The sequence below is a fragment of the Cariama cristata genome, unplaced genomic scaffold (genome assembly GCF_000690535.1).
Source record: "Cariama cristata isolate BGI_N322 unplaced genomic scaffold, ASM69053v1 scaffold44685, whole genome shotgun sequence".
Taxonomy (NCBI): domain Eukaryota; kingdom Metazoa; phylum Chordata; class Aves; order Cariamiformes; family Cariamidae; genus Cariama; species Cariama cristata.
In genome coordinates, this window is record NW_009620070.1 from 606 (window position 1) to 25,086 (window position 24,481).

At 44.7% G+C, this 24,481-nt stretch overlaps 1 protein-coding gene across 1 annotated transcript in view; it reads right to left on the reverse strand.

Annotated features, from left to right (window-relative positions):
- The window catches only part of LOC104162674 (E3 ubiquitin-protein ligase RNF213-like), a gene marked incomplete at its 5' end in the record, with an annotated part of 46,970 nt that overhangs the window by 298 nt on the left and 22,191 nt on the right, over positions 1-24,481 (reverse strand). The window contains 39 exon segments of the mRNA XM_009701465.1: positions 446-624; positions 735-824; positions 1,648-1,845; positions 2,156-2,233; positions 2,380-2,581; positions 2,705-2,885; positions 3,261-3,344; positions 3,988-4,120; positions 4,441-4,692; positions 5,266-5,360; positions 6,198-6,378; positions 6,708-6,867; positions 7,611-7,705; positions 8,039-8,073; positions 8,690-8,771; positions 9,433-9,795; positions 9,797-10,027; positions 10,857-10,985; positions 11,303-11,493; positions 12,470-12,680; positions 13,578-13,692; positions 14,418-14,520; positions 14,616-14,779; positions 15,308-15,487; positions 15,574-15,674; positions 15,785-15,905; positions 16,681-16,862; positions 17,253-17,465; positions 17,826-17,980; positions 18,422-18,561; positions 19,028-19,216; positions 19,654-19,789; positions 20,166-20,313; positions 21,105-21,184; positions 21,913-22,035; positions 22,644-22,762; positions 23,221-23,316; positions 23,639-23,775; positions 24,265-24,481. Coding sequence (XP_009699767.1) covers positions 446-624; positions 735-824; positions 1,648-1,845; positions 2,156-2,233; positions 2,380-2,581; positions 2,705-2,885; positions 3,261-3,344; positions 3,988-4,120; positions 4,441-4,692; positions 5,266-5,360; positions 6,198-6,378; positions 6,708-6,867; positions 7,611-7,705; positions 8,039-8,073; positions 8,690-8,771; positions 9,433-9,795; positions 9,797-10,027; positions 10,857-10,985; positions 11,303-11,493; positions 12,470-12,680; positions 13,578-13,692; positions 14,418-14,520; positions 14,616-14,779; positions 15,308-15,487; positions 15,574-15,674; positions 15,785-15,905; positions 16,681-16,862; positions 17,253-17,465; positions 17,826-17,980; positions 18,422-18,561; positions 19,028-19,216; positions 19,654-19,789; positions 20,166-20,313; positions 21,105-21,184; positions 21,913-22,035; positions 22,644-22,762; positions 23,221-23,316; positions 23,639-23,775; positions 24,265-24,481 — 5,889 coding nt within the window.

Consider the following 24,481-nt stretch of genomic DNA (forward strand, 5'->3'; position numbering starts at 1 on the left):
ACCATTATTAAGCATACGGAGTTTTAACACGTGTATTTTGTAATGAGGATTAAAGAGCCAGTCATTTATAGAGGCGCTAAAGAACCCAGAAATGAGAGGCTGCAGCTCCGAACCAAGCTGTTAGGGCCAAGCTGTGCATGTGGAAAGCTGAGCGTCCTCGTCTGAGTGACTGCAGAAGTGCTTGTGTTTATCTTTAGTGCTCATGAACAGCATCTCCTGGTATATTCCAGCAGTGTTCCCAAAACAGCTTGTGTAAGATGAGGGAGAGTCAGACATGCCAGAAACAGGCAGTGTGTCTTAGAAGTGGCTGCGTGTTCTTCATGTTGATGGTCGTGCTTTGTGCCCAGCAGGGCAGTCATTTCCCCAGGGAATCGTTTCCATCACATGCATTGTCAGAGGCAGAGAAGCTTAAGTTAGTAACAACAACTGTGGGTAAACGAGTTACCTCCACGTGGGTCTGAACTCATCCACAGCTTGGACACGTCTCAGCTTCAAGACAATCATTTCATGGAGCTCCTGCAGGAAGGTTTCCAGCCTTGAGTGGACCAGGAAGGTGCTGAGAAGCTTGGCAATCTCCGGAGTGAGCTCAGCTTTGTAGACTGTACTGATGTCTACAAAAGGATCCTAAAAATGCCGTGAGGGGAAATAAAACAACCAACCATACACTTTTGAGCAACTTCATTTAGAGAAGAGGAAACAGTTATTTAGACACCGAACCTATCAGTGTACCTTACCCTTTTGAGGCGCAGAAGCTGCTCAGATTTGCGAGTAGAGAGCAGTTGCCATAGGGCTATGTTGTGCTTTAGGTGGCATTGTCTAAGGGCCTGAAAGAAAAACACATATGTGGAGTGAACCTGGATGTAAGGGATGTATTTAGGAACCTGTCCACACCCTGCCCTGCCCATGCAGGTCAAAACTGCAGAGGAGCACAAGCACAGAGACAGTTCAGCAGGGAGTTCACTGAGCCCTTTTAACCTGGGTGTAGAAGCCCATCTGCAATAGGTTTCTCTCCCTCTTCCCCACTTTGCCTCCAATAATCTCTCTTTTTGGTACCATGAAAGGGAGTGGGAAAGTCATAGGACTATGTCACACACACTCAGCATAACATAGTGCCTTTGCTCCCCATCAGTAAAGGGCCTCTTTTCACACATCATTAGGAGATAAAACCTTCCCCTATCACCACTTTGAGAGGTAAAGGGATATTTTCAATCCTGCTCAGCACCAGGCAAACCAGTGTCACTGAAAGCTGACTTATAATTGAAAGTTCTCACTTTTCTCAGTTTTAGCATTGCAACTAATTATGCTGACACTCAACTGAGAATTCTCCTTCCTGGTGCTGACAGAAGAGTCGGATCGGCAGAGAAGAGTTTGACCTTCTGCACATCCTGCACCTGACCTTTCTGTGGGGTTTTGCAAGAACCTGCTGAGCATCACAAGCTATTAGATGCTCCCACCTTGCGAACACTGGTTGCAGGGGAAGCGAAAATTGTTTCCCTCCCCGCTGTTGAATATGGTGGGGAGGGAATTCTATCGCATACCTTTTCAAGTTGAACTTTTGCTGAGCTTGGAGATAAGACTGGCTGGATTTAGTATAAACCAATGCAGATTTCATCCTGTAAGAATAAGAGCTTTGCTTTCAGGACTCACCTGCAGTACATGAGGGTTTGTCTGATCACCCATCTGCAGAACTTTTTTGATGTAGTCAGTCAGAAGCATTTCAGCATCCTCTCCAGCCATGGCCAGGAATCCCAAGGTAATTTCAGTGACGGACAGAGCATCACAAACATCACTGTAAGACTGTAGTTCCCCACTGATCATGTTCATCACAGAACTGGGGAGAGCACTCTGAAAACCATGAAGTCAAAGCAGTTGCTAATATTAGTTTAGAGCCATTCCTTATTGCTGCTCAAGTTGCTAAAGTCATGGAAGATGGCAGAGCCCTAGATTTAGGAAACTGAAAATGCCTGATTACATCCCTTTCCTTTGTAAATCCTGACAGACAAAAGAAACCCAGTTTGTACATATTCAAAGCACGCCGAGCGATTAGCGGACAAGCCTTCAAATGAACAAAGCAAGTGACAAAAGACAAACCTAACATTTCTTGGGATGTCAGGGGTCACACGCTTGCCCTGTTCCCTCCAATGCAGAAACCCACCTGATCCAGCTTATTCCTGACATCATCAAACAGCTGTTCATAATTCCGATCATGTCTGTACACCAGGGTAGGTATTCCCTGTCAGGAGAGAAACCCATGGTTGTAAAGCTTTGGTAACACTGCTTACCCTGCTACAGTGCATGCCTGGCTGCAGCAAATGCTGCAGGGCTCCAACACAGCCAAGAAGTTGTCTGCAGAAAACATAGCTAGCTGCCTTGTCCTACCGTTAGGGTGATGAGTGGTTTCCCCTGCAAGAACTTGCTGATGACTTGCTGCTGGATCCTCTCCAGATCAAAGTCCTGCAATGTCTCCCCTCCCTTCTCCATGCTGTACTGGCAGTTGGACAAGATCAGAGGAATCAGGTCTCTCTCAACCTCGTAACTGATCAAGTGCAGGTCAGCCACTTCTGACGGACTGATCAAGTACCTGCAGAGAGAAAACAGCCTCCATTTAGAGCAAGAAGCCTTTATGAAGCAGGGAAAGCTGATTGTGTGGTAGCAGGTAACACAACAGAGCCCAAAAAAATGCCTAGCTGGAATAGCAACATACCTATCATCTTCCTTGATGTGTTTGTTCACTGAGTGGATAAAGTCATTGTGCAGACTGATGAGATAACTGGCTAAGGCTGTGGAGCAAAGGCCCAGCCCCTGTCGACGTGGCAGAAGGACCTCAAGCTTGCTGTCCAGGGTCAGGTCACCATCACAGTAGCCTTTAGGAAGCTTAATTTCCCCTGAAATAAAAGGCAGAGGAGACTGCTTGAGGAGGCCCAGAGCCAGCCCACAATGCACAAGCCTTGCTCGAGCTGACCCACATCAGGAGAGTGTACAGAACCTGAAAAAAGCAGCGCTCTTTCCATTATGTATAAGCACTAAAAAGGGAGCAAGTTTATGTGAGAATATTACAGGAGGGAAACAAATTCTTCCATTTGCACTTAGATCTTCTTAAACCCTTAATGCCGAAGGTCAGTTTTGAGTATATGTCTTAGCATCACTGATGGGAGGAACCTGAACTGTTGTGGGGCAGTAGTAGAGGAGCATTGTCTGACAGCTGGCAAGCCCTTGCTTCCATCACTCTCAAAACAACGCTGAGAAAGAAGGGTACTCACCATTGGTGTCCAGCGAGCTTCTCAGCTTGTTCCAAACAGACAGAAACACGTTCACTCTCCTCTGTAACAGGTCCCTCATCACATCTGAGGAATAACACAAAGACAAATCCATGAAACACCTTTTAGTGGCAACACTGAAACTCCATAATATAAGAATTTTCAAAGCACATCACTAAACTCTAGGTAACTGCTCAAACAGATCAAGAGGGACCAATCAGACATTAAACAGGTTTCTAGTGGTATCAATTTGAGTCATTTGCTCTGTTTGTTTATATTCTTCCATTATTGTCTGCTATTGGCCCAGGCTACAAGGCTGGATAGATCCTTGGTCTGATTCTGCACGACCTATAAGTACTTTTCCGGAAGTACTTAAAAACATAAGTAATTGTACTTAAGTACAATTGAAGGAGTTGCCACAAAATGCCTGTATGCTGCTCACGAGTGGAAGGGAAGGACATCTGTTCCACATTCTAGACATGCCTATGTCTAAGCAGAGTCTCCACCCCTTGTGAACAATCTTCCTGTGCTTAATTCTCTTTAAAGTCACCTGATGACTTTTCCAGGGTTAAGTCCAGGGTTAAGGTCTCCAATTCATTTGGATGGGAGTTAAAAGGAAAATATAAAGGCTTAAGATTGCAAGCTCAAGAGAAGTTTTCATCTTAATTTTCAACTGGACTATCCAGTGCTTTTTGTTTCACTAATTACAATTTTGACAAAGTCTTCTCACCTGAGAGGGGTTCATTGAGGAAGTCTCTGATCGAGCAGTGTTTGACATCAGCAGTGTTCTGAAATTGCCTCACCAAGTCTCTCTGCAGAGCCAGAATCTCTGGTAAGAATTTAACCAGCCTCAGTTCTGTTTCCTGGAAGAGAAAAGGGGGCCTATCAGTAAGGTTGTTCTCGGACAAACCAGTTTCGAATACTTTTAGGGAATCACTTTTTAAATGTTTAAAAGGAAAAATATTTTATGCGTGCAGTTCTCAAGATTATAGAAAGTTATGAGAATAAAGACACTGTGTAATCAAACAGTGGTTTAGTCCTGGGCAACAGGCTCCAGGTGACCCTGCCTGAGCAGGGACTTGGACCAGATGACCTTCAGAGGTCCGTTCCAACCTCAACCAGTCTGTGATTCTGTGAAGTTATCGCTGAACATTGCGGTCTCTTATCCCTGTGTCACACCCACCCTCTGCAGAAACTTCCAAAGGAGAGGGACAGTGTCCTTGGCATTCTTTTGCTGGACTACATGGCCCAGGTTCTCCACTGAAATCCTCTTTCGACAGCTCCACATCTTGGAATGATGTACATGACTGTCCTTTGGCAGACGGGACAGGAACGTGACCGGGTCACCATACACTATTTTCACTATTGGATTGGAAGAAATTCTCTCATCCTCTTGTATTTGTCTATTTAACTTCAGAAGTTTTTTGTCCAAATGCTGCATTAAAAAAAAAAATTGTATCAGAACTGGCAGTGTCCTGCCATGTTGAACCTCCACTAGAGTATATTTCCCTTATAGCTTGATGACCAATTGACACAGAAATATGTCAAAACAGAAGACGAACTCCTAGGGAAGGCATATAAAACATATACTGCAAGACAGCTGTTTATACCATAAAGCTGTTCTTTGTTCTCCAGCTCATCCAAGTCGCAGGTCTTCCATTTTTGACATGATGTATATGGGGGACAAAAAAAGGCAGACAGGATTCATTTGGGGCAACCATATGCTGACTTGGACAAATACTTTCAACAAAGCTAAGACACTTCTGCTTTTCCAGCTATACAAAATCATCATAGCACAACTCTAGTCTCAGATACTTATTTCCACAGGTAGAATAAAGTTGGCTGACCCTTACAAATTAAAGCTAACCTGCAGTTGTGTCATAGATGTCTTGGCTTTAGGAATAGCCGGGTGAAAAGTGTAGCACAAATACTACAGCGGGTCAGATTTCCAAATAAGTGGGTTTTGAACTGCTTAACTCACTGAAATTTTAGACAGCAAATTTCTCACCTCCAATTCAGGAACAATAATTGTGTTTGTAACAATTTCTTCCCATTTGTTTCTCATCTGCTTGGTGGAGAGCACATGATCAAACTGAACTGGCCCTGCAACAGGAATATTTAGTCTCTTACATCTCTAATATTTCAGTTAAAGGGAAAGCACAGATTCTCTAAGCTTCCAGATGTGACATCCTTGCAAGTTAGCATGATGAGCCAAGAGCAATTACAGAGGTCCTAGAAGCTAAACGAGTATCTCGATCTAGCTGGAGAGTGTCATCCAAAACAGCACATGGTGATTGCAGGTTTTCGGAAGCTTCAGTCCAGTCATTCATTTGAATGACGTGGACATTTATACAAGTCATTCATAATGCCAGAAAGGTCAACAAGCTGATCATGGTCTGACCTTGGACAACGACAGACCAAAGAACAGAGTTTGGAATATTGATTTGTGCTGTCACACACTAAAAATATGGCTATTACTTACAAACTCCTCTGTGACACAATGACTCATGTCAACTTGAACTCCAGATTCTACCGTGAACCATACTCTGCCACCCCTCTTCTACTAAATAGCTTCTTGGTAGTCATTTAGAGGGCAGTAAAGTACATAGATTATACACAGCATGAGCTACTGTGCTTTGAGTAGTATCTCTGCTTCTGAGCTGAAAGCTCTGTCAACATGTCATGACATTTTTTCAATAATTCCATTTCAGAATTATGCATCAAACCTTGCAAACCCCACATACTTGACCAAAACAGAAATAAATAGCCAAAAATTCTTCACACTCTACAGTAAGAAACAAGCCTCAAATTTCTGGATCTTGCTCATCAGCTCAGGTACGGCCTGTTGGAAATGATCTATGAGCAAAGCAGCTAAATGATTGCTGCCCTTAAAATGCTGATATAGCTTGCAGGCATGATATGGCAGGTAGTTTTCCTTACACTGGCCTGGGTGCTGATGGGGGTCCTTGAGGAGGCTGCCAAGGACAAGATGAAGGATGTTGACAGTCTCATCCACACTCTTCCCCAAAATTTTCGTCAGCTGTGCCAAGTCCTCCCGAATATGCTGCTGCAGGAAACTCACCGAGTTGTGCACCGGTGGCTTGATAATCTTTTGCAATGACTAAAGAACAACAAAAGGCAAGAATGAACATAGCCCATAACGTCCAGTTCAAGCACAAAGCATGCAGAACTACAGTCTTACCAGAAAGTCAGCTCCATCCTATAGGATTCCTACCATTTGAACAAATAAAGGCAGTTATGCGTGTATATCTGTGCACGCAAGTGCATTGAGGGAACCAAAATCACTCCTGGGCAAGGAGCGAAGTGAATTTGAGTCTTGCATCTTGGAAGACTGCCCCAGTTACTTGGCAATATGATGAAAAGGACGAGCATCATACCAAGGTTTCACGACATTTCATGTGGCCACTTGGAACTATTATTGGAAGATACCTGAGGATCTTTTGTGGCTCCCAGCAACATTGTCAAATGTGTGAGCAAGCGTATCAGAACAAAGACAACCGGAGACATGGCCCGATCAGACACTCCCATTGTTTTCCTGTGTTTTGCATCTCCAAGTACGTGGCCAGTTTGAGTTCTGTCTTCATTACTCCTGTTGGAAAGTGTATATATAGTATTTTTTTGCATTGACAAACCACACAAGAGATGTCTTTGATACCCAGCAACATCTTTTTGACCCATAAGTTCTCTGAATGCCATAAAAAGCTGCCAGTTAAAAGCGCTACAGGGGAATGAGGGCTTCCAGTAAGTTTGTCTACACAAATAAGCCAATTTGGTTTTTGCTGGCTGACTGGACATCTTTCCTTGGCTAATACGTTTTCTATGAAAGAGGTAATGTTTGGCCCTGTACGGCAAGATTAGCCAACTCTATGCCAGATAGACAAGAAGCCACTGCTGTTAGAATTAGTAACTTTAATATTCTTACACAAGGGCTGTAAGTGCTAATCAGGAGAATTGAGGAGGAGGGAGCACATCATAACTACCAGAGTTCTGGTAGAAGTTCCTCAGTCATGCTGATACATTTAAGAAAGTATTGCCTATTATGTTGGCATAGAAGCATATATCAGGCTGGATTAGCAGGGAAATGAAAAACCCTAAAAACCAGCAGCTTGACAAGATCTTATATTAAGGTAGTTTCTGCAAAGTCAGAGTTATACCAGCAGTCCTAACAGCTGAGCCTCTTTGCCCTCAGAGACCAGTGTCCGAGCTAACGGGGAATCCCACGAGCCACCTTTCAGGTAGCAGCATGAAGTTGTTGGTACCTTTTGCTTTGAAAGCATGACAGGCAAGTAAGACATCATTTAGCACTGAATAGGCTAATGAATGAAGGCATACCGGAATTCTTGAAAGCCACACAGTGGTTTATGCTGCTCCCCTCCAACTCGGGCACCGCAGTCGAGACAGCAGCTAGTTTCCATGGGGAGGCCACACTAACAAAAAGCAAAATGAGAACAGTGAATTCCAGAGTAAGAGCGTCTCCAGTAGAGAAAAAGAATGAAACAAAAATCCAAGCTGTAACTGGTTAGTTCAAAAACTGCTATATACTGGTCAAAGGATCTCTGCCTCTCTTGTTTCCTAGATTTATGGTATCAGTTGTGTTGGGGCTATTCTAAATTTTACATTACAATGGCAAAATGATTAATGATGTAGAGTTTAGAAAATGAACCACTGTGCAATAGAGCATTAAAACCAGTAAACGAAATAGAACAGTTTATTGTTGAAAACACTGCCTGCTTAAAAAAACATCAGTCTCAAATTCTTACCTCTCCTACAGTGCAGGGGTGGCCATTTGGACACGCTATCAAGAAAGAGAAGCAAACAGGACAGTATTATAAGACAATATTTATAAAGCCCCTGTTATTGCCTTTCACAGGGACCATCATCTTGGAACAAGCTTCAAGAGCTAATCAAAAGCACTGATTGTCCCAAAGCTCAAAGGAGTGATAGGCCCACATAGGAACCTACGGAAATTTTCAGTGCTTCTCTCCTTAAGAAACAAGGAATGGAAGCCTGAAAGATTCTGCTAACAAGTACCAAATGGGCTGGTAATCATGAATGCTCCCACCCCCAGATTCCTAGTCTGCAGTAAGATCCTAACACAGAAAGCAGAGAACTGAAAGCTGGCCAGGAAAGCGGCAAAGTGCTCCACTTCTGCTTACTCCACTTTAACATTGCCAGAACAGGACAGGTCTTCTGCACTCTCAAGCTTTGTAAACAGTTATAAGCTAGAGACTAAACAGAAGCTCAATGCACTTTGGTGCATTACCCACATAAGCCATAGCTACAAATCTTCATTTACAAAGGATGACTCCTGCTGAGAAGAGAAGTGTGTCTGTCCTCACATTTGGAACAGTTTCATTCAAACCCCAAGGATTATCCTTCAGTTTCTTTCACAGCCAGTCAGGAGCACTTACTGTACCAGCGCAGAGTGGCCACTCCTTCCCAGGCCCTCGCCTGAGCCATTATATCTTCTGGCATGGTAGGCAGAAAAGCGTGCTAAGGAGTAAAAAGGAAAAAAGTGACAAATTAATAAATAAATCAGTTCTTTCCTGTAGCAGTTGCTCATTGGTTCTTTATTGATGATGGGGAACAAGAGACATCCGAAAGCAGAGGTCATACAGATGATGTACATGAACATTTTCAAATTCTACCTTTGAAAATTAAGAACTGTCAATATTGTTAAGACTTGCATGTGCACTCTCTAGGCATCCCGAATTGGATTTCTTCTGGGGTGGCCTGATGTACCCTGGTATATACCAGCACGTTTCCTTACATCTTGGAGAGCCAGAAGAAGCAGAGCACCAGATCCCTCCACCCTGACTCAGCCTAGGGCTCCATAAGCCATTGTCCCCTAGAGCATGCAGGTCTCCACAGTATGACCTGCCAACTGCCTTCAGACTTGCTCGCTCAAATATCAGCAAAAGTATTTGCCTGATACTGCTCAGGATGCAGAGGTACCTTGAAAAGGTACCAGTCCAGAGCTTGTTGTTGTGCTAATTAATCCCAACAATGCCAAAATAATCATTCATCGGTATTCACAGTTGAAACAGTAAGTTGGTGCTTTTGATATTAAGACACATTAGGTTATAGAGGATCCAGCAGCTATATGAAAGAACTAGCAATATGCAGAATTGCCATCTGAGTTAAATCTCTTTACCTCCATGGTGTGCGGATGGAATGCCAGATTCCTCAGGGGCTGCAGGATGGGGTTCTGCCCGCACAGCAAGACAGCTGCAGTATGAACCGCCATTTCAATTAGTGCTCCTTTGTGGCTGAAGCTTTGAGGATCCACTGTCAGAGATGGCAGTGCATTCATCACAAGAGAAGTGGCAAAGTAACGCAGGTCTGGAGAATTCAGGACCTGGGAGTTCTGGACAAACTTCGTCATAGCATCCGTTTGCTGAAAGCACATATTTAAAAGAAATAAAACCGGCATGATATTGCCCAAACTGAAGAGGACTATCAGCTGCTTCCCGTGCTATGTTGCCCCTGCTCTGAAAACATTTCCAGTCTGCTCAGATCAGGACATAGCTGTATTTGGGGCAGAAGAACAAAAAGGCTCTTCCACCCATGATTCAAATCTCATTCATCCTTATCAATGAAGCATGTTTGTCACAAGCTTCCAAAGTGAACTATCTTACCTGCTGTTTGGGATGAAGACTCAAGTCAGAAACTCCATACAGGGCAGTGACCTCTCTGAAAACAGCCAAGAGCAGATGGACAGATTGTACAGCCAGGGAGCTGCCAGATGCCTAGAAAAGAAGAACTGATGATATGGCAGAGAACAGGCTATAGTTGTCACAGCTAAAGTTACTGGGTACGCAGGCTTCAGCAGGTCTGTGGTAAAGCTCACCCCACAAATGAAGGGGGATAGTGCAGAAACGGCTGCCACAAATGAGTAATCTGACAGCACTCAAGCTGACTGGGGGTTTTACATCAGAAACCTCTCAACTGTTTTATTCTTCTAACATCCAGTCAAATTATGATCTCACTAGGCAGCAACCTGCACATACCTTCCTTCAAATCAAATCAACGTGCAAGTAAAAAAAAATTTAAAAATCACAACCAGTGTATAATAGACAGTACAGAAGCATTCAAAGGTGCATTGTTTGTCAACTTCTTCCTGAAGATTTTCATACGCAGCATATATATTGGAAAAAGGTTACAGTTACACAGAGATCACCTGTTTGATTTTTGCATGGCAAGACACAAGCCTAGGTGGATATGGGCAGGCAGGGAGGGGGAATAAAGCTTCTTTGATTATCTGCCTACTCTCCCATCAGTTGGGTACAAGGTGCCTGTATTGCTTACTGTAAAACAAACCGCCTCAATAGATTACAAGGGGAGAAAAGCGAGATGAAGCAACCAACAGAAATAACCTCAGAGCCACATATGCTAGAACACAAGTGAGAAAGTAACGCAAACATATGTGTGTCTGCCAGCATAAGCCACAGTAACTTTCAAGCAAAGGCAACCCAGGCACCTCCACTGGAAAAGACCCTGCCAACAGGAACACATAAAGCTTAAACACTGGCCATCCAGAACCCACAACAGGATTATGGTGAGGAGAGCATGCCCTACCTTCTCTGCCTCTAGAAGACCCTCAGTCTTACACTCAATCATGGCTTTCCCCACAGCATCACGCAGGACTCTGTAATTCTCGCCACATGCCAGGTAACGATCGATGTGATTAGACTGGCTGTTCTGTACCTACAAAGGGAAAAGCCCGTGGTGAGCACTGTGGACACTAACCAGCCATTGGACAAGGCAGAATCTCCTCTTCCTCCCAAGAACTGTGGCATTTCAGCCTTTGCAAAGAGACAGCAGGCAGGCGTGGCAACCCAAATGGCTTCTCACTGCCATAAGAGACTCCATTCAATAGAGAGCGAGGATAAGTCATCTTCACAACCACTCCCACTGTGGTGAGTCCCCCAAGAGCCACGCAACAGCGGAAACACCCCAAAGCAGCACAAACTGAAGACTAAGAGGAAACCAGAGCCATCTCCAAGGAGACACCTCTTCTTTACCTGCTGCAGAATTTCCACTGGGAACACCCAGTTAAACTGCGCCTCTGTGACAAGCTTCTGAGCAAACTCCATCCCATACTGACTAGCAATTTTCCGGACTAGGTAAACACGATGCCAGTCGTTCTTGGTGAGGCTACAGAACACTCTCACGTTTGCCAGGTAACGCTGCTTCTCCTGTACCTGGTCTTGCTCTGGAGGGGAAAAAAGAGGCAAAACCACATCCTACTTTGTAAAACTTTTCCGTCAGCACTAGCTGTAGCACCAAGCCCCTTTTACTAGTACTAATTACACAGGAGAACTTGAGAGCCCTCTCTTCCTCAGATGCTTATCTAGAGTGTTTTCTCAGCCGGATTTTAGACAATGATTCATTTCATCGACAGAGGATGACATACTCTACTTCCACTTCCTTCTCTCAAGAACAAGTTTTCCCATTTACTGGTAGTTCATTCTCAGAGCTCTTCCATCTTGCTCAGTAATGGCTTTCCATTGTCTCAACTGCCAAGGTGATGGTGCTCCCTAAGAACCATCTCCTGGGATGCATTTCGCTAGCCCGACATCCTCAAAACAAGGGCTGGACACTGAAGTCCCTTGGAATTAGTTACATTACTGCACTTCGATGCTTCATGAACTGTGTGAGTATCTGAGACTCTCGATACACTGTTCTCCTTTACTGGGTCAGCAAATCAGCTCGAAACTTCTTTTACTTTTTTTTTTGTCTCTTCATCCTTTTTAGCTGCACAGAGTTCTTATTCATATAAAACAATAAGCCTTACAGCAGTCATGCAGCTGAAGCATCATTTATGGTTTATTTGTTTATTCATTAAAGTTCAATTTAGTTGGCTCTAAATAAAGTGTCATTGTTAGCATCTGGAAGATAAAATCAATCTCCTTCCAAAGGTGCAACTGCTATGTAACTATACCTGAGGGGTCACCAGCACAGCCTTGCTACTAGCTATAGGGCACTTCTAATACATGGTAAAGAGGACAAATAACGACTGAGACTCCTAATGAAAGAGAAAAGCAGCAAGCTGATGCACTCGTTCTTGGCCATGCGTCAAAGCAAGTTCTAGCACAGCACAGGTGCACAGACTGTGTCCAGCCCATCTCCCACAGTGGCTCTGCTCTGTAAACAGCATTTCCATTCGATAGCAGAACAATTAGACTTACCTGTGGGCTCATGCAAGTCAAAGAGCATCTCTGCAGCCTTACTCAGGTACAAGCGAACCTTGGCTACTGCCTGCAGATATTCAACGGATGATTCCTGAGCAGCTTCTCGATTGTTCTTTGGGAGATAGTTCTCTGGAAAGCCTCTGTCTCCATGCAGACAGTTCATATGCTCATATCCAAGGCTGCCCTCAGACTTTTCACACATGGAATCCTAAAGACGGGCGAGAATACTGCATGAGGGGCAGAACCACTTAAGTCAGATGTCCCGTGCATTGGTACTTTATATCTGCAGTACATCCACACTGCAGTAAGCACATTAAACTTTCACATCTCTCATAGCACCCTCCACCCCAATGCCATTAGCTCCTTCATGTGATCTCTCCGGTGCTTATCCTGAACCTCTGCCACATCACCAAACACCATTTTCAGCAATGTGCCAAAGCGCTCTCCCATATTTCCTAAGCACGTAGCTAAGCAAGAGTGTTATGAGCATGCTGACTGGCCACACACATGCTGAAAGACACATCACACATTTCAAGATGGCCAAGCTCTACCTGTCTGTCCCTTAGCAAGAATACAAATTTCAGACTTACCTACAAAGTCACCATTTTAATGAAAACTGTAAGAAATGAAACCTCTACGCTGCTGTCAAGTTTGTTTAAAGTTGTTCAAAGCATTAAAAGTTATGCAAGGGGAGGAAAGGGAACTTCCAAACAGCATAATAATCTAAAGCTCTGCAAACAAAAAAGCGTCTGTGAAAACAAGTAGTCCAGTAGAAGACTACTGCAACTAGAAATCCCCCTGCTTGCTGCACTCCTATGTTGGAGTTTGAGTCTTATCAGGCCTCACCTAACACTTAGACACCTGTCCAAGGTGTCCAAGAGAAAGAAGGATTTATGTAATGCTGCAAGCACAGACAAACCTTGCCTCGAAAAGCAAGGCTAGTTACTGGAGAGCAGGTTCTGACCAGGTGATTTGATATAAGCTTCCTTTTGAGCTTTCTAGTTGGGCAGCTAGTTACATGCACAAGAAACTTGTCTAAAATTGCAGAAGAATTTCTGTTCTTGACTTTTTTATTCCTGCAACAGTTTTATTGCCCAGCTCTTACCTCTAAGCAGTTGACAAAAAGCAAGTAGAGTTCTTTTTTATCATTTTTCTCTAGGATCTCGTTATGCTCTACCCGGGACAGGTAGTGTTGCACATCATTTTTCACTTCCTTGAAGCTACAGGAGAGAGAAACACCCCCTCTTACCACAACTGCAATACTGACGGCTACTACTTATTTTCTAAATTATGATCAAACTACTAGTTATGTGCACATGACAGGTGAGGGTCACTCTGGATCCATCTGGAAGATGGAAAAGCAACTGTGCCACATTTTGCCAGATCTCCTCTAGCATCACAGTCTGAGCTAGGCTTTTATCATCAACAATGCTAAATTAGCATTTCTAAGGCATAAGTCATCTCATCTATTTTAAGCATCTGATTTAGGAGATGATCACACTTGAGAAATGGCTTTCTGTGCACTGACTGCAAAGGGAGGCTGGAAGAGCTGGTGTGAGTGGAGAGGTCTGTGTAGGCATACAAAGGATCGTTCCTGATTAAACGTCTGTGGATGAGGAGTATTGCTTTGCTGATCTAGAGGCATATCAATTAGTCAGCTATCTTTAGGTTACCCAAGCCATCCACATTCAGCACAGGTTTAGGTTAAGAATAGCTAGGTAAACCTTGGCACAGACTAGTCAGCTACTTCAACACAAGCTACATGCAAGCCAGCCAAGTTGCATAACTAATACAAAGGCACAGGATGAATTTCACCTGGAATTATTCAAATTCAATGAATAGCATGGAAGTGAGGATAACAATCAGATTGATTTGATGAGGTCATGAAAAACAAAGCTGAACCACCCTCGAGTGTAACATCCATCAATTGTCTGACTGCGCTCACCTGTACTTCAAGAGGAGCTTCAGCATTACTGAGCGGATGATGGGAATTTCATCCACTTCATCGTTAAATGGGGACAGAAATTTTGTGTAGATAGCAGGGTGATCTGCGGAGATAAGAAAAAGACAAGTTTGGCAGGTGAGAGAAAGTGACAAGAGAATCAGCTCCATGAGGCTGAGCATCAGGAGGAAGGGAGCTCACCTGAACCTTTCAGGAGGCTTCTGTGAACAAACAGCAGATTAAGGAGCTCTTGGATCACCTTTGCCTCAGGGGGTTCATTGTCCTTGAAGCACATGGTAGTGACCACATCTATGAAGAAGTTATTGCATCTCTGCCGGAACAGGGCATTTCTTGCTATGGCATCTCTAGGGGAAGGGTAAAAAACATTAGGACAATGTTCAAATACGGCACCGCTTAAGGAATGGGTGATGCAAAGCAGACAGGGAAAGTCGCCAAGGTGAGACACTTTTCCAGCTTTCCAAAAGGCTGGATTTGTGCAACACTTCAGTAGTATTGTCTGCAAAGGCTGTATCACATTGACAACTAAGATCACAAATGGCAATGTAATGTCAGATACATTTACTGAGAGTTTTTTGCTAAGCTATCACAAAGCAATCCAAGGTGACAAGCAGTTCCCTTGTCCGATTCAGCCACTGACAGTGCTTTAGCTTTACAGGGTTTGGTAACTACAGTTTTCCTTCCGGGGTCAAGGCAACTTCCTCTCTTCTTTTGAAGCAATAAACAGAAAATGGACAGGACTTGTTGCAGAAAGAGCGGAGCAGAGTTTCGTCCACCCATTCTGCTTGTGTTGACAATTTCAGAGTTGCAAATCAGAATTTCCTTACACAACTGGCCCCCACTGCAATGCTTCCAGCTTGGAGAGGGTGGAGTACCTGAGCTCCACGGAGACATTTAAATTAACATCCTCCACAGCAACTCTGCAGTATGGACAATGCATCTGAGCCGGTACTAGCCATGTTCTGATGCACTTCTGACAGAACGCATGGTAGCAAGGCAGGCAGACCGGATCCTTCAGCTCTCCTAGGCAGATCAGACATGGCTTCAGACCGTATCTGTAATTCAGAAACACCAATGAACACAGTTGCTTCAACACAGGCAATATTCCTACTGACCTTGCGACTTGTCCTAATGTCACTACCTGTAGATCCTGTTGCTGACTTCATCCTTACACTGACACAGTACTTTCATCACTGCAACAAAAGTTGGATGAGTCTTCATGTCTGAATCGTGCTGAAAACACTGCAGAGGAAAAGGACAAAGCTAAATGACTCAGCTCTAACACCCAAGACAAAAATTCACATGATCAGCAGAAGCAAACAGGGAAGAGGTGAAATCACATCTTTGCTTACCTTGGCAAGAAGCAAAGTATATTTTTTCACTAAATTCTCAAATTCTGGCATCAGAGTGTTGATGCCAAACAACACGTGTTCTACGAACAAAGACATGGAGAAAACTTGGTTCCAGCAGACTCTGTGGGAAGGAAAGTGTGGTTTCAAAAAGTACAATTATGAGTTCAGAACATGAATGGAAGTGCAGTGTCAGGTCAGTCTAATGATCTCATTGCTTTTCATGCTCACCACTAAAGCGTTCGTGCATTTCTTATGCAACTTCTTACTTTGCCCTTTGGTCATCAGTCCTGGCTTTTTGTCACAGACAAAACACATAACAGCACCTAACACAGTGAGCTTATGGCATAGGAGCCTGTCCTGTCAACAGCACAGCAGCAGAACTAGAACCACTGCAAAGACCTTCTCACACCTCTAACTTCTATAGCAAGGAAGTAATTAAAAAAAATAATCACCACAATTAATTACACTTTCTTCCTTTCAGTTAAACTAAACAAAGTCTGTGAGATACTGAGGTAGCGCTCTGGGCTTGACTTCCAAGAGACAAGACTTCATCTTAGATGCAGTGAAATTCCCCACCTCTCAGTCTTTACTGCACAGGGAATAAGGCTGGGAGACATTCCTGGTTAACAGGAACCTAAGGAGCATTTTAAATAATCCCTGAATCCAGCTGGAATGCACTGGATGATACTGCCAGATTTAGAGGGAGAATCTACCTGAGATGAGGAAAAAAAAAATATCTGGTGCTTGGTATGTAATTGAGCCTAGCAGGAACCTGGAAAGGTTTGCAAAGTCTTTGTCTGAGAAAAGCAGCACCAGAGCAGCTTTCAGCCTATACTAATACTCTTATCAACAGCAAGGCAAAAGATCAAGATTGTGAGCAGATCTGCGGTACATACTTGAGTTCTTTTAGCAGCTGATGGCACCGACTCCCATTTCTCTGTAAATCCTTCTCTTTACAAAGAAATTCAACGGGCATACGAAGATTCTTCACTTTCTGCAGCCAGATCTCTGGACGGGCTGTCTGCACTTGATCCTCCAGCTCTTCAGCACATACTATTGCAGCTAACACATCTAAAACCTAGATAGACACACAGGGTGTAAGTATAACATAACAGTTGCATTTCAGAATTATTGATGAACGTTAGGCTCTCAATCTGGTTTGCTATAGCACATGTTCTACTGAATAACGTTCTACTTGGTTATCTTAAGCTCTGGAATTCTCATGCTCATGGCTCGGATCAGTAGCACATCCCATTAACTGACACAAAAGCAGAGCAAACTATTTTAAAACCTGCTATTAACAATGATAACATAGCATATTATTCCTAATACTGAGGATCCAGACTGAGCTTCTGCTTCCCACTTTACTGTTGCTGAAATCAAAAGGAGACTGAACACCAGCTAATTCAGTGAAGACAGAGCTCTCTGCTAGGGCTGAGGATCACAAAATGCCTGGTAGTGACTCTACCATCTCTGAATGTGGCATTCCATATCCTTCCTGGTTAATAAGGTAGTCAACCACACGGGGCTGTACAGCCAGGATCCTAGAAAAGTTCTGCAGGCGGCTCTTGAACCGATCGTATCCAAGGTGGACCCAAGGCAAGGATGGCACCGTCTCCTCTCTTCTGGGAGATGTCGCCTTCCATTCCTCTATGCAGGATAAGAATGCAATTTGCAGACACTGGAAGTTTAGAAAAAGGTTAAAATTAGGATTTAAAAAGAACTTCTATCATTCATTTTGTACTGGAAATCCTGGCAAAATTCTCTAAAAGAAGAGAATTGGTACTTTACAAAGATAGCCTTAAATGATGTGTCAATTTTTATAGGTGCTCCTATGGAAATGCTTTTCTGAGTAAGGTCTCAGCAATTTCAGCAGCCATTCAGTGTCAAATGCATCTGCTTTGAGGCTACCTTGCTATCAGTCTGTCTCAGAGCGAGAATTTTGTCAGAGAAGGCAAGATTGATACAGAAAGGCATGTTCACAGGCATCGTGCTCTTCTCTCCATCCAAAGGGTTTCCAGCTCTTGTTCCAGACACTGACCTGCAGTTCCTCTGCGGAGGACACACCAATGGTCAAGACAATAAAGTCTGTGATATAGCACTGGAAGAGCATCTGCCTTTCTTCCTCAGTCAGAGCAGAGATAAATTTTCCCAGTGCAGTTTTCTGGAAGATATCCACAAACTTCTCAGCTTGGTCTGGAAAATGAGAATGCAGAGAAGAGCTGAATATTAGGAGGAGGCTGGGTTTGACACAGCTTCTACCCTAAAGACGCTGACACCTAATTAATCACTGATGCATACAGCACTCGCCTCATTCAGAACACTGCCACGGGATTCGAGGCCAGGCCTTCTCAGCCCAGGCACCAGCGTCATATTTATGGCATCCCACCTTGTCATTAACTCTTGTCATTTCCACAGCATTTTGAATACAAGGGCACAGAGTATCCGAGAAAGACGAACAGTGAGAAGCACAAAGACAAGCCAGTTGCACAAAGCTCTGCTGGCTCATATGAGCACAGAGGGATTGAAGGTGACTCCAGGGTCACAGAAAAGTAGAGGCATGGTAGTGACAAACCAGAGTTTATAGGGCAGGTGGATGGAGATGCTCTGTGTCACGAGCTCAAGCCAGGCTCTCACCTTCAGTGTTTTGGATGTACTGAGCTTCCAACCACATCTCATCCAAGTACTCCTTTATCCTCCAGCTAAAGGGCATCTCATTCCCAGCATCAGCAGACACCATCATGTTGTTCTGCACCAGAATTATCTCTGGCTGAGAGCTAGGAGATTAAAAGGTCATTAATGCACTGGGCTTTTGCCTGGGAAATACATTCAGACAACAGAGGCAGGAAGCTGCAGAAAGTAAGAAATTAGCCCTAGAAGGGGATGAGGGAAGGAGAAAGAACTGAAGGACCCATTAATACAGCTCATCCTGCCAACTGAGTAGCATTAGGACTTACTCTGTAAGCGTTCCCTGGCAAAAGGGTTGTAACGGCAGGGCAAGTGGGGTTCAGGGGCTGGGTAAGAAGTGTGAGCATGCCAAGAGCTAGAGAGCAAAGCCCAGGAGTACTGGAGAAAAGGTAGAAAGAACAGACTTCTGAAGTCACCGAGAACTGCCCTGCTGCCTTCAGCACAGCACAGGGGAGCAACCAACAGTGTTAATCTCCCATGTGGATTTAAAGCCAGTGCTGGACTGGTGTCTGTGCTGCCAGCCAAGCCCTCCTGCTGCTCTCTCCAGTGGCTCACCTGTTCTTACCCACACCATAAGGAACAGTCAGAAGTTTTGTGTCACTGAAGATGAACATCCACAGGTTTGTCACCCACTCAGCTGCCGGCCTGACCAACAGCTCCAGATTGCCATTTCTGTCTATGACAGCAATCAGGAGAGCCAGGAATGGAGTGATCACGTTCTGGACTCGCTTCCACAAGGTGTGCCTTTGGGGGCAGAAAGAGACCAAGAAACCCAGAGGGAAGGTGAGCAACAATATCAGCAAATCAGGAGGTGGCTGTCCTGAAAAATTGCTGATATTTGCATGTGAGAAAGACCTAATCCTGCCTTTAAGGGGAAAAAATACCACCAAGAAAAAACCCTACACTTCTCTCACTTGTGGCTTGCCTGTAATCCCACTGTTCCACTCAAAGCACTTGTGCATTCGTACATTCCTGTCCCAGTACAGCCCATTCAGCTCTAAGTCGCCCTCCCTCAGGAGCCAGGAGAGGACAAACCTGCCTTCGGAGAGCTTCCAGCACAGACTGGAGACTGACACTGCAAATATTCAGATTACACAAAACTGCTGTCTCTGCTGCACAGTTACCATTCGCAGACTTTTCTTGGAAGCCTGCAGGTTACCAGATATTGCTGCTGTTCTCACCTGAAGGTGCCTGCCTCCTGGAGAGCACTGAGGTTGGAAGCCTCCCGAAGAACCCAGTTTTTTGGGTGAAGGGAATTTTCTTCTTGCTTCTTCAAAAGGTTGGAGAGACGAGCCTTTGTTATCTTCAGGAAAGAGGCTAGAAAACAACAGGGAACTTGCATTTTCTTTTCTATTGGCATTGGATCCAAATCCAAATAACATACCAAGCACAGCATATTACAATTGTTTCAATGCACAGCATATTACAATTGTTTCAATAATCAGCCAACTACAAAAAAAAAAAGCAGTCACCAGAGCTTGCACAGCCAGAGAAAAACCCACGACCTGAACTCCAGGAAAAGCCCTACAGCCATGAAGGGAGTGACAGATGCATCCCCACTCTTGGGAGATCCACCTTGTCTACACTACAGCAAGGACTACTGACCTTTGGGTCCCCAGTGAATTAACTTACACGTTTTGGTAGTCCCCTAGATGCTCAGGGACACTACCTGCTGCAGCCAGGGAGCACGTACCTTTCAAGTCATCCTCTTTGGACAGAAGACCAAGGAGAATCTTAATTCGCTTTCTGCTTCGACTAAGATCTTCATTTTGGTCCCGTAGCATCCCCACAGCACTTTGTACACAGGTCCTCAGGAGTACAGTGGTGTCCAGGATTTCACTCTTCCCAGGAACAGCATGAAAACAAGTTCATTACTCTTCAGTTTTACACCCTCGCCCCAACACGTCCCTCTAAAATGGTTATAGTGCTCTCTAGAAAGGGCCTGTCCCCTGGCATCCCATCTCCCACTTTTCCTCGTATCTCAGGCTGCAAATCTTCTTGCTATCAAGTACACGATGCAAATTCTGTGGCCCTTTCAAACTGGCATGCCACACAGCATTAGTATTAAGGTAAGACTCCTATGGAGGAAAATTCAGCCGTTCAGGGAAAAAAGTGGAGATTATAAACGTGACAAGGGAAAATATGCCCTCCTTGGGAGATGCTTAGGCACTAGAGGGGCAAAAGCCACATGCAGTCACCCTTGTACTGGGCATCCTCCAGCTGAGGCTGTCAGAGGAACATGAGCCAGTCTTAATATGGCTGCAGCACAGCAAAGTCCCCAGCCAACTCCAACATGGCTTCAAATGCCCGCCTCAGTCGGAAAGCCCAAACGGCTGGAACGGCAGGGTGTAGAAAGACAACAGAAGCTTTTAAAATTGATTTTTAAAAATTAGAAGTATGAAATTACTAAGGAATTAGAGGGTCCTAAGAATGGTTTACTTCTTTAGTGATGCCGATTTTGATTGGGCAGTGCAGGGAGGAATTTGTGTCTGATCATTAACATTCATGATGCAAATATTCCTGATGGATTTCAAGTGAACTGGGATGCAAAAGGTGCGTTGCACCTGGGGATGACAAAGAGCAGAGAACCATATTGACAGCTGAGAAGCAAACAAATGTATTCTGAACTGACCTCACAGCGCTCTGCTTCTGGCACTGGTGTTTCAACCTCCACCTCATTTTCCTTCTGTTCTTCTCCATTCACAGGCAGAGCTGCAACTAGGGTGTAGAACTTTTATCAGAAAGAAGCAGTACACTTCTGCATCAGTCAGATGTAAGAGTTTATTTAGCAACTGCATCTCAGAGCAGCAGAACATCTGTCAGAGATCCATTATCACCTGCATGAGTAGCTGGGATCCACCTCTCTAAACACAGCCACAGCTGCTAGGGCTGTCAAGCTTCATGCAGCAAGAACTGGAAGGAATATGACACTCAGAGCTAATGCACTAAGCTCTACCAGAATCCTGTAGGGCAGTATGGTGAAAGGAAAAAGCGTAAGAAAAAAGTGAGGGGAAAGAAAAAGTCTTTTCTAACCTTCTTACAGGTTTAGGCAAACAGCTCTATATTTACGCAAGTAAGATACTCTCTGGAGTGACCCCCTGTCAGCGGTCTCTGCCATGCAGCATGTGCTGCCTCCTGTGCTGAGACAGCACTCAGGGTGTTCAGCAGTGTAAATACCACATTTTTGTCAAAAGAAAAAGGGAAAACTACCAAATTAACTAGCTTACTTGTTGACCCAAAGCCACAGTAACGAACTAAATACAAATAAAAATTGGTAGCCATATGGTGACCCCCACAAAATACAGATGCTCAGCAGGGAAGCTCATTAGCTATGTTGTACCAGGCGTAAGTTCCACTAGCACCAAGTCTGGGACTGCATCTCCCCTTTTCCCCACTGGCATATTAACAGCACTGGCTGGCACAGCCAGCAGGCAGTTCACCTTTGGTTTTCCTTGAATCCTCACGGAACATCTGGCTGATGGTGAGGTCCTGCAGGGCAGTCATATCAGAGATCATGTCCTTGGATCTGCGAAGATCGTCTATATGCACCGATTGCCACAGTCCTAAACACAGAGGACAAAAAAAAACCCCACAAACTTATTTCATGTCTGCAGCATGCTCTTCTAGAAGAGCTTCCCAAGAATTATCTCCCAGTACCTGCGGGCGAGCAGTTCATATTCAGAGTTTGTTTACTCTCGCTTCTTGACATAGAAATGGAAAGCAGCAATTCACTTTGAACAGGCTAATGCACACTGCCCTGACCGACAAGGCATGCACACTACTGGGGCTTTGAGGCTCTCAGAACCCACCACACACAGCAGAACCTTGCTGCTCAAAGCCGAACACCTAAGCACATACTCAAGAGCTTCCTGGAGGACAATATGCCAATGCAGTTAGCATCGCGTTTGTTTGCTGCACTCCAGGTGACTAGAAAGAGGAGTCATCTGTCAGTGGGCAAAACAAGGTGCTCTCACAAAGGAGACTAAGACTCCAAGGTACTGACCTCCCAGGGGCAGTCCCTGTGGGGAAGGGAAGCAGCTCTGACAACCCAGAGGACACACTGATTCCAGAATTTAAGCATTACAGAGGAAGATGAACGAAAGAAATGTTGCTCTGGTATGTTTGCCTGAAGTCCGCTGAAAAGTGAGGAGTGACAGATGGCCAGACCCACCTCCATGGAATCCCACATAGGACGTTCCTCCTTCCACCCGGGACAGCTTCATAATAAAGTAAACAAAGACGGAGACTTCTCCCAGGTCCATCTTGTTGATTTCATTAACGACAGTGTATCTACAACAAAGAGGAAATGCTGTTGACAGATCAAAGACAGACAAAAGTTCATGGCCACAAGTCTCTCCTCTGCAAGAGGACACATTTTTCCCCCATACAGACATAAGCAGCTCGCACACCCCTTCCTCCCAGCCAGCTGTGCCGAGCCTGTCCCCTCTAGCTATGCCTCGAACGATAGCCCTGATCCTCAACTCTTCAGCACTTCTGCAGGCAATGGCAAGAATTCACACTTCAAAGGGGATTATCTGGTAATTTGACCCAGATTAGTTTATTTTGACTTGGATTATGAATTATTAGTTGAAATACAATTAGTGCTTCTAGATTCATTCCACTACAGAATAAACAAAGGATTACACATTCCTGATTCTGAAATCCCCAAAACGGCACTAATAATCAAATGGTGGTGAGGAGTCAGAAAGCAGAATAGTTAGCAGGCAACCACTTCACACTTGACTTACTTGGCTGAGGCAATGAGCTGGGCATTTTGAGAGCCATCTTCAAAGTCTGTCTGAATAATAAGGACTTTGTTTCCTGATGTGGCATCAAGAAAATCTCTGAAGAGTGAAAGGGGATTTAAAAGAAGTCACTAAGTGTAAAAACAAAAGATAAAAGACTGTAGAAGTAGTCACTCTGCATTAGCTTTGGCTGCTGCAGGCAGGAGAGATTAAAACATCCATCCTATAAGGATGGTATAACTTCAAAACCCCATCTCAGTAGAATGGAGCTAATACAGTTTGCACCGAGCCAGTCCACTGCTCAGCACTGCATGGCTTCTTGCCTCCCTTTTCCGTATGTGTTACTCCAAATGTTCTGCCCATGCATCTTCCACTCAGATGACAGCTTGTTTAGAGTGGGATAACGCAAAACCAGACTCACCGGATGCCCTTCAGGAATGAGTACTCTGTGTCAAACTGCTGCAGGAACAGGATTTGAGGCCTTTGTGCTTTACCCTGCACTTCTCTCTCCAGGCAAGCAGCGTCAGCACTGGTGAGAAGCCTCGAGAAGGTGGTGACCTGGGAGTGCAAGATGTAGGTTTGTTCTTTGCTCAGGAAGGCAGTAGAGACTTACTCATCTGTGCTCCCAGATGCTGGTAACTTGCTGCAGAGCTGGACCGTCCCGTCCCGTGTGCCTGTCTGTCCGACCCCCCCCCAAAAAAAAAAAAAAATTTGATTTGCCCTGCCAGTAGGCAAAGGGTCAACATGGGTTGTTGCACCAACCCAGGGCCACTGCTGGGTACCTGCACACAATGACTCTTGGTGCTCACTTAAAACCCCCGCTTGCCAGGGAGCACCAAGTACGGCTTCACACACCGCAGAAGTATTAGATTCTTCAGGATGTAACAACACACCTGCTGAAACACCCGGCTCCGCACATCTGGGCACTAAGCAGCAAGGCTGTTCCCAAGTTTACTCAGGCAGAGCCATAATGCAGCCCTAGCAGCATAAACTAAAAACCTCAGTGCAGGCTGAGAGGGTTTTGAGAGGACTCTGCAAGACACTCACCTCTGTAAAGACCGTTTGGTACCCAGACCCAGCGTGGATGTCAGCTCGGAGGAAGTCTGCAAAAGACGTGTGTTGCTGCTGCTTGAAGTATACGTTGGCCAGAGAATCGGCCATAAACAAACCCACTGAGTTGCAGAGGCGGATCACAGAGTCCGGGGTGGCACAGTTCAGCAGTGCCAGCTGAGCTTCCCTCTTCACGCAGGACATGAGTTCAGCA